General features: G+C 48.7%; 1 protein-coding gene across 1 annotated transcript; it reads right to left on the bottom strand.

The window, feature by feature from the left end:
* Positions 1 to 268: 268 nt before the first annotated feature.
* On the bottom strand, positions 269 to 9,935 carry LOC144131905 (protein Skeletor, isoforms B/C-like). The gene is made up of 5 exons (XM_077664469.1): positions 9,797 to 9,935; positions 8,905 to 9,104; positions 5,679 to 5,739; positions 631 to 797; positions 269 to 565 (listed from the first exon to the last, which is right to left on the bottom strand). The coding sequence occupies exons 1-5, from the start codon at positions 9,933 to 9,935 to the stop codon at positions 380 to 382; spliced, it is 753 nt and encodes a 250-aa protein (XP_077520595.1). The 3' UTR covers positions 269 to 379.
* Positions 9,936 to 10,233: the final 298 nt, after the last annotated feature.

Genomic DNA, 10,233 nt, shown 5'->3' with positions numbered 1-10,233 from the left:
AAACCGCGTCTGCGCAATGGCGTCGCTGGACCCCTGGTATCTGTAATATGCTGTTCCATGTATGCTAAAAAAACCAAACTGTCACAAGAATGTCGGGCTTTGTTTATAAGACGAGAGGCATTCAGCAGACGTCCACAGCCTGCTGCGGCGTTTTAACCAACGATGCGCTTGAATGAATGTGTCTCGTCCACAATCTTCTCTCGAATCCGATGAAACAATCCGGGGTTCACGACACAAGCTTTGCACGCGACGAAGAAGAAGATGTTCGCGTTGTAGAGTGCTCCTCACAAGGGCCTCCATCTGGGATTGTCCTCCTTGAATATGCAAAACAAGACGGAGCACACGCGCACAAATTCTAACGGGCCTAATGAGGGAAAGGTCAGGCCGCCTTTGAGACGATGACCCCGAGCAGAAGCAGCGGCAGCAGTGCCGTCGTGAGGCCGGCGCCGCTCTCCATGCGGTCCTCGCCCCGGCCGCTCTCCATGCGGTCTTTGCCCCGGCCGCGTTCCGGCTGGTCCGGGTCAGTCACCATGATCTTCCAGCCGAGGTAGTAGTGCGTGAAACACTGAAAAAGACAGCAGCATTTAGCAATCGACGTCCAAGGAGACAGGTCACGGCAAGGGGCTGTACCTGGTAGTAGACAACATCTGGCGTGTCCTTGTCGGGGGTCCAGGTGAAATTTGCCGGTTGGCCGACGTCGCACTGCAGGTTCAACGTCTGCTTGAAATCCTCCCAGGTACTGGATTCATCGCTCTTATCCACCGTCTTGTGCGTCCATTCGCAGTAGCGGCCGGTTCCTGCGACGCAAGGCTGGGCTCGTGAACACAAAACGGTGTTTCCTATGAGCTCATTTAGTTTGTACACATACGTGTCGGACACGTGTAAGGGCATACAGCCAGCGGGTGTCTCAAAGAGAAGCTTGGAGAAACAACCCCCGATTGCCCACGGAGAGCACGTAGCCTTGAGCATGCTAAGTGCTGGACTGTCCACTCGCGCGCGACGACGGCGTGTCGGAGAGAAGCGGTTCTGGAAACCGCTCTCCTCGCCTGACCAATGGCGGTGCGTGCCCGGTGGAAGGGTTAGAGAGGCAATTGTACTGTGGGCGCCATGTGGTGTGTGCCCGCCTGCCTGTAGGCGCAATGAATGAGACGAAAACGAGGCGAGAGGTTAGTCTCTTTGAGGACAAACCAACTTGTCACAACCATTATTCCTTCTCGGCAGCAACTGCAACAGATTCAACTGTTGATCCCCTTGAAAAGGGGTACAACAGTTGGCCCCCAAGCAGCCGTTTAAAGAAAAAAATGCAAGCGAAGCGTCATTTCCAGTGTAATTTAGATAGTTTTAGCGGCAGCACTCATTAGATATAACAACATGAAAGGAAACAAATAAACACACATGTAAATACAAGGATTCGGGCCCGCAACCTTTGGATTGGGAACCGAGCACGGATATTACTAGGCCACCACAGCAGGCGGTCCGGAGCAGATAATAAACGCATTATATATGGTAGAGCGGGGTAAAATGAGACATGGGGCAAAGTGAGACATGTCTCGTCTAGCGGCGTCTGGAGCAAAATCTTTTACAGTAAGTAGGTTTCTTAAACCATCAGTAGGTGCCGTTATGTGTCCACTAAATTTAAGTTAAAAACAGCGGGAATCTTGAGTTGCCCACTCCCGAAAAAAAAATTCTGGAGCGACTTTCGTGGAGCGGATGTACCGCCAAAAAGGTGCGAAACCTGGAGGTCCTGTTTCTTTGGACCTGTTCAGCAACGTAGATGTGAACAACTGCGACAAGGTATGCAATTGTGTTGTTACTCCATCTCATTTGCTAGCTGCGGAAACAATTACAGTACCTTTTGTGGTTATCTTCAGAACTGTAAAATAGATTGAGTGGGAGCCTATGGAAGGGGAAAACCGTAACAGTTCGTCGCTCGTAGCAAGTAATTGCAGTCTCTGCTTGATGAAAGTGCATACTCTAGCTCGGAGTTTTTTGCCTCGTTTTCAAGAATGGCCCGCGCGTAGAAACGAAATAGACGAGGGTTGCATAGAGCGAAGTCAATAAGAAGAAGACTGTAGAAAGCGTGCGCCAGCGAAAACATTCTATTCATGCTGAATCAAAAGCCTTCTCTGTGCCTAAGGACGCCCTTCAACGGCGAGCAGTACGACTGGAGACACATGGTTCATACGTACTTTGCAAGAAGTAGATTTGATCAAACACACAAGCTACAGCCACTAGGCGTAAGCTTTTTCAAAGCCTTCAAAGCTGCTTACAACAACGCATGCCGGGAGTGGCTGCTGAGAAACATTGGGAGTCGCATCACGATGGAGAATATAGGTGAGCTGCTAAGCAAAGCTGTTGAACGATTAGGAAGCATCAGTAACATAAGCAATGGATTGCGGAAGTGTGCAGATGGCCATTTTCTCTCGTGCCGCTGGATGATCCTGTCATCGATGAAGCGCCATTGGAAAGCACAGCGGGACATCAGACTTGCGGTCAACGCCAAGAATCCCACCCTAAATGCTCCCCGGCTACTTCTACCGAAGACAATGAAGAGCCCGCTCATAGTGACACGACCTTTCCAGTGCTTTCTGCTGTGCTTGGTATAAAAAAAGCAAAAAGAAGGAAGTCGGAGACAGGCACCGTTTTGTCCTTATCGCCTTACAAGGCGAAGCTAGTTTCAGCAAAACCTCCCAAGGAGTCAGGTGTGGCCTCAAGAAAACGAAAAACCGAACGAAAGGGCTGTTAGTGGCAGTGTTCAATCACAGGATATCGACCTGAAAGGAAAACGTGCTGCGAAGCGATTAACAAGCATCAAATGTGACTGGGAGTGCCTCGTGCGCAAAGAATTACGATGCAACACAGCGCCTAGTTCCGTGTGGACCCAATGCACGATGTGTGACGAGTGGGCTCACGAAGAGTGCGCAGGGTCCCATGGACTGTACTTCAAGTGCTCGGATTGCAAGAACAGATTTTGTTTGGTTTTGCGAAAATGTCTCGTTTAGCCCCACCTCATGTCTCGTTTTGCCCCGTGGGTCAGGAGAAAGTGAGGCAAATGTGACTTTTTTATTATTGATGAATATTCATAGTTATGATGTTGCAAGCTCACTTAATTTTGATTACCACTTAGCTAAGATGCCAAGGAAGGTTCCTGTACAACGTTTTCGGGTTTTGAAATAAAAGAGTAAAAACGGTATGACTTTGGAAATTTTTGTCTCGTTTTGCCCCGCCCTACTCTACACAGCAAACACATTGCTTGGGTTTACCGCTCGGAGTTTTATAAAACGTATCGCTGTTCACAGCAAAGTATGCTGATTTTTCTATCATATTGTTTTGCAACAAGCCAAGGTAAACCTTAATGCATACACAGGGCGGTTTTAAATCGCTTTTTTGACCAAAAAAAAGTGTTTAACCACGCATGCATTCCGGCCGGTACTTGATAACCAAAAATCCTAGTTTTCTTTTCGTTTTTTGCGCATAAGGTGGTCTTATCTGTAGCAACTCGCCACTGCAGATTGCCGCCTACTGAAAACAAATATAGGAAGCCGTGGATCACTTCGTGTTTTGGTGCTTGCAGCGAGCGGCATAGAAGAGTAGAATATTTGCTGCTTTCTGCTTCACTGAGTATCGTTCGCACTTACACAGTATCAGATAAGCTCGTAAACAACCGGCAACGAAACGCAACTACTTATACGTGCTTAACGCTGAGCCAATTTCAACTCACATTCGACACGTACTGAAGCTCGTAGTAACTGTTTATGCACTTTCTCAGCTGACCAGCCGCGGTGGCTCAGTGGTTAGGGCGCTCGGCTACTGATCCGGAGCTCGAACCCGACCACGGCGGCTACGTTATTATGGAGGAAAAACGCTAACGCGTCCGTGTGCTGTGCGATGTAAGTGCACGTTAAGGATACCAAGTTGGTCGAATTTATTCCGCAGCCCTCCGCTACGGCACCTTTCTCTTCCTTTCTTCTTTCACTCCCTCCTTTATCCCTTCCCTTACGGCGCGGATCAGGTGTCAGACGATATATGAGACAGATACTGAGTTGTTTAATTTCCCCCAAAACCAATTATTATTATTATTATCATTATTATTTCTCAGCTGCCCGGTCACTTCGGTTCTACGAAGCCTTTTTCTCACGCAAACGAGTCTATCCGCTTCGGCACGGACAGCGGCGGTGCTTTCACTGGCCTTATGGCTCATTCACACTGGGGCATTCGGCGGCGAGAGTGAGCGAAATCCGCCGCCGCTCTTGCCGTATACACGCATATATACGGTAAACGCTGGTTATTTTGCGGGATTTAGCGCCATTTCTCACAATCGCTCTTTCAATTTAGCGTTTACGAACAGAGACGCGACGGTAAGCTCACACTATTGGCGTCAAATGCTTGTTGGGACGGGAAAACTTTTTGCCAACAAACCGACTCACCTCTTAAGACTAGCAGCGGCAGAATCGTCACTCTAGATGAAAAACAAAGCCAATTTATCATTTATAGGTTTTGTCATAGGCAAAATGAGACGAAAGCAAAAGACTGGTGACCCATTTGCCTCCAGTGAATGCACTAAATAGGCAGGTACAATGACGAAGACGAAATCAGTCTGAAGCGAGGGGTCCTGCTTTGATTGATGCCGCCATGTTTGTGTGGGATGTAACTGCGAAGCAGAGGGCGCAGATTCTGTCGTTCGTCCTTCAGTTAGTCCTTCTCAGGACAAGCACTAAGCATTTGCAAATTGAAGTCTGCACACGCACGCACGCGGTCGCGATTGCTCCTTTCGCAGCTGCTCACGGGGACTAACGGCTGCTATTGCTCCCACGGGACTAATCTTTGCTAAGAGTGACGGCGCGCTCTATACAGACCATTTCACCATCCTCGGGAAAACCGTTTTTTTAGGTGTGTGTGTGTGTGTGGGGGCGGGGGGGGGGGGGGGGCTTATGGGACAACGTGGGGCAGATTTTTTTTTATAATAGCAATCGCCTCGGGTCCTACAGGTAAAAAATAGTCGCTACACGGGGACGTGAATAAGCGGCCAGAGCAAAGTTTGATAATAAAATATTTACAATAAGCCTAATCGATTTTGTTTACAACATATATATTTTCGCTTTGCCTGTTCGCGACGTTGTGCCCCAGATGATTTGGTCACAGCTAAGTTGCGTTGTCATTAAATATCGAATAACATTTTCACAGGAAGCCGCGTTGCAAACCTGAGCTTGGATAATGTGCCAACACAGAAAAATAATAATAATAATAATAATAATAATAATAATAATAATAATAATAATAATAATAATAATTGCTTTTTTTGCGAAAGGAAATGGCACAGTATCTGTCTCATATATCGTTGGACACCTGAACCGCGCCGTAAGGGAAAGGATAAAGGAGGGAGTGGAAGAATGTGGTGCTGTAGTGGAGAGATCCGGAATAATTTCGACCACCTGGGGATCTTTAACGTGCACTGACATCGTACAGCATACCGGCTGCTCTTGCATTTCGCCTCCATCGAAGCGCGGCCGCCGCGGTCGGGTTCGAGCCCGAGTACTTCGCATCAGTAGCCGGGCGCCTAACCACTGAGCCACCGCGGCGGGGTACGGGCATTTTGCCGCAACAGAATTGCGGGCCCCTTAGGAGTGCGAGAGGACCAGGGAGCGAAAGGCCAGATTTCAACAGAAAGAGCCCGTTACCTTTGGAGACGTCAACCTTGTTGCGAGCGTCGAGCACAACTCCGGCGAGCAGCCGATGGCCCTGAGAGAAAGGTGGAAAATACAAAAGACAACCGGCATTGTGGTGGCTCGAAAGTAATGCGAGCCAGTCTGGCCAAACATCTCAGTGTCTTCAAATTCAGCTCGTTGACAGAATAAGTATCTTAAAAATCAAAGCACGGCATTTTTTTTTGCAGAAACACTCAGCGGTCCATTCAAACACATATTAAACGCGGTATAGAAAAAACGAAAATCCAGACTGAGGCTCGTCGATCCAATTCGGAGTCCTCCGAGAAATTCTACCTGAATCATTTCTTTTTCTCTTTTATATTTATGGTAGAGAAACATATGCACAGTTCGTTATGCAACTGAAATAACACTTTCTATTATTAGAACTAAACTACACTAATATTGTCGACAGTCGTCTGAGCCACCTAGGAGTACATGTTTAAATCGTTCATTTCGCAGTTACTTAAGTTGCTGGTTGAAGTTGTGAGTGTTCATCGGGATGTATTTTATAGCATAATATTTGAAACCAAGAATTGTAGACTGAATATACTGTTGTTCTGGTTTTACTTTTCTGTTCCAGTAGCCTTGATACATTGCTCCTTTGTCCTTCTTCCCTTTTTCATCTAATTTTATTATACTTTTCTTCACTTTAATCTTCTACCCACTGCATTGCTACTTTACTTGGGTGCTGCAGGGTATTTTTATAATAAATAAAATAAATAAATAAAGATTTCTTTAAACATTTCTTCACTGGCTGAGGAAAGGGAAAAGTTTTAACGAGAAAAATACAGAATGATAGTACAGATTCACAACTGAAGAAAATACAGAGCACAGGGCAGGACGAACGAGGAACAAGCGACCCACACAGCGCTGAGAGCCAGAGGTAGTCACAAGAGCCAAAAGAGCTATTTCTCTACACCGCCTAGAGATGTTAAGCATACAAGTGAAGGGGAAATAGGTGCTCGTATGGCATGCATGACGGAAGCCAAGAGCCAACGTAACCAAGGAGCACAGAGAATGGCTTTTCTTTTTAATTTGTAGCTTTTCATCAGTGGGAGCTAAAAAAAGCAGAAGGAAAAGAACCAAATGCCGCCGGTGGGATCCTAACCCAGGACCTCCGAATTTCGCGTGCTGTGCTCTACCAACTGAGCCTACTGCGACGGGTGTCCAAACTTCTCCTTTCGGGGGTATTTATCTGTAGGGTAAGCGAACATTGAGGGAACCCACCGGCGGCGTGTGGCTGTTTTTTTCTTCTGCTTTTATTAATCTCCCACTGATAAAAAACTACGAATAAAAAAAGACATCCTCTATGCTCCTTGGTTTCTGTGACTGTTGGCTTGCGTCATGTATGCATCCCTTAGAGTTGGGCATCTTGCTGCCCGCTGCGAAGGAACATGATTTTTATCGCTAACTAGGCTTTGTTTTTACGTTACCACATAGCGTAGAAAGCTCAATAAATCCAAGTCTGTGGCATGAGCGCCTAATGAAAATTCCACGCTTGACGCGCACATTCACTGATCGCTGCCCTGGCACACTTTGGTGTAACCGCAGTATTCTTTGTTTTTCGCCAAGTCTCCACTCACCTTTGCAGCGTGCTCTAAGCCAAGCCTCGCTTCTTGCACTGCAGGGGACACTGAAGGGGTCCCGAACTCCTTAGCCATAAAATGTTTCCCATTTTCTGTAGCGTATGAAATGTGTTACACTCCGTCTCCACAAGCGAAGCTTCGCCTAGCGAGGACACATCACATCCGGCGACCACCGGAAGGGTGGCTTTATATACTGACAGCATCCGCAATCCCATGCTCACAATCTCCATGTATCGTGGCATGCGTAGCGTACCACGTGGGTACTAATATTGAGGCGTTTTGTTATTAAGGGCCCATTCACACTTGAGAGTCGCAGAGGTCGGGCGACAATTTTGGTCGAAAAGCGACTTTCGCAATCAGCCGCGTTGACCAATTTCCTAGCCGTGCGACTGCGAGTCGAAAACCGCTGAACCAATCAGCGAGCGAGCCGAGCTTTCGGCAACGACGCCGCTCGCGGGTGCTGCGGGCGACGAACTGCGCGATCTGCTCCTTCGCTGCCCTAGTCGTCGCTAAGCCTAGCTGGTTTCACATCGATGCCGCAGCTGAGCTAGGGCGCCTCGGAACTGACCAGCGCTGTAACCAAGATGCTAATCTCGTCACAGCTTTATTGTGGACCCTTTCTCAGGATAACATTAAAAAAATGCTCGATTACCGCGGCGCCTGCAGCAGCGGAGAAAGCAGACGCCAGGTGATCGAGCCGCATTGGGCAACAGCAGCAAAGCGGCTATGAGAAGAAATCATGCTTGTATCCAGCTGCTCGGTAATGGTCAACGACCCTCAAAATTGGTTCATTTTTGAACTTCTACTTCCCAGAGCATGGTATGAACACGAACAAACAACATACTAGCGCATTTTTCTGCTTGGCAAGCAGCTTGTGAGGCCGCGGTACAAATTGCCGCTATATCCTCCTCTTCGCTCAGGTCGTCGCAGTACATTGCTAATATCGACGAACCAGAACACTTTCGGGGTCCATGCGCGAGCGCAGGAGACGCGGCCAAAGGAGACGAAACTCTCAAAAGCGCGCGAACGGCGTCATTCCCAAGAGTTCTCATTTCAAACGATAATCTAACGAGAAAGCGACCCGCAGGTCGTCCTTGCAAGTGTGAATATCGGTGTTGTCGAGCTGCGATGTAGTCGCAGGCGAGTGCTGATTGGTCGCTAGACCTCTTCAACTGTCAACGGTGAATGGGCCCTTAATCCTTCACACGCATCAAGGAGGAAATACGCGGGAACCACCAGGAGGAGCATACGCCACCTTTGAACAGAGGTGCTTCGCTGCGTTAAAAGCACGGAGATCTTATAAGCTGCAAACGGGTCACTTCGCATTTGCAGCGTGCACTGTTTTTCTGACGCGTATCACAGAGGCTACGCTACACCGCCATGCGCGTCAAAGCGGTGATCATGGAGCCCTTTTCGGTGTATACGACACGAGTTTGAATCGACCGGCGCGAAAATTTTGGAATACAATTTTCTCACCTGCCTTTTTTTCCCGGGCAAAAAACAAACATACTCAGAGAGAATTGATTTTCACTCTGAACAAAATCTGAAGAAAAAAAAAGCTGAGCAGACGGGAGCACCTGACACGAACAAGCTATCATGCAAGAGCGGCGCACCTTCTTGCTGAGCACAGCGGGGTCCTCCTTGGATCCCCCGCCCTTGCTGTTGTCGGTGGTGTAGAAGGGGTGGTAGCGCGCCGAGTTGCTCGCGTCCACGCCGCCCTCCACCACGAACGTGTACGTCTTGCCCCGCTCCACGTGCAGCACGGGGATGAGCTCCTCGTTGATCCACCACGAAATGCCCCAGCCCGACTGGCCTGGGCGCCAACACTTGTTGAGTACGTGAACGCATACAACACTGCACAACAATGTCTACACGGATGCTGCTTTCTACACAACTGCTCCTTTTCGACCTCATCCTTATATCATAAAGAAATGACAGCTGTTACAGTAACCGGAGGATGGTTATGCTCAAAGGCGGAGGGGGAATGTTCGTCTGCTTCGGCTGCTGCGAAACGCGCTGGCCGAGGTGAGGCTTAGGGGCGCCAGACTGTAGAGAAGCGCCAGTCGAAGAACGAGTGCGCGTTCTCAACCGCTACACATACCGCACATGCATTTCGTACGTTGCCTCGGCATAAAACCAAATGAAAATACCTATGGGTTGTCACGGGCAACCTTGAATCTACGCGGCTACCTTGTCTTCCAGAGCTGGAAGGCTTTACGATGCATTAAAATGCGCTCCATCGCTTTCCTCTCAATGTGCCATACAGAAGCCACAAATATCAAACGTACAGACACGTTGTTCACATGAATTCTCTGATCGCCTTACAAACCGGTCTGTGGGTCTGGCGTCATCTGTACTTAAATTGAACAAGCTCTTATTATTTTTTCGCTTTCTTCCGCCATTACCGATCACTCGATGACTCCTCTAGTTCCCAGCAGAAGAACCGGGGCTTCTTCGTCTGCAGCCCACGCTGGCGGTTCAGGAGCAAAGTACGGCAGCACTTGCCGGTGACCCTCTCATAGCCTCGACTGCCACCCGTGGGGCCAACCTGGGCACGGAAGGAGGTGATGTTGAAGCTCTTCCAAATGTCTCGGCCGCCAAACCCAGTCCTACCCCCTGCGGGTGGCGGCAGGATGGGCGCCATCGGCGAACTGCGTTGTGCGTTCCGGTTGAAGTGCAGCAGCACGTCATCTGCGCAGGCGGGCCTTCCGTCATACAAGAGTCCTTCGAAACACCACTCCAACTCGTAAATCACGAGAAAAGTTCCCTTTAGAGGAAAATGACAAACTCTGATAGGCACATCGCAACTGAAGAGCTTCCCTTTGAACAAGAATGAGCAGGACTGACGTCTCACACGCAGCAGCCTCCGCCAGAAGTCGTTCAAGATGGCTGCTGAGGGAACCTCAATTTAGAGAATTGGCAATAAAACAGGCCGCTCACTT

Source organism: Amblyomma americanum, chromosome 1 (assembly GCF_052857255.1).
Source record: "Amblyomma americanum isolate KBUSLIRL-KWMA chromosome 1, ASM5285725v1, whole genome shotgun sequence".
Taxonomy (NCBI): domain Eukaryota; kingdom Metazoa; phylum Arthropoda; class Arachnida; order Ixodida; family Ixodidae; genus Amblyomma; species Amblyomma americanum.
This window is presented reverse-complemented; position numbering and strand designations above follow the sequence as displayed.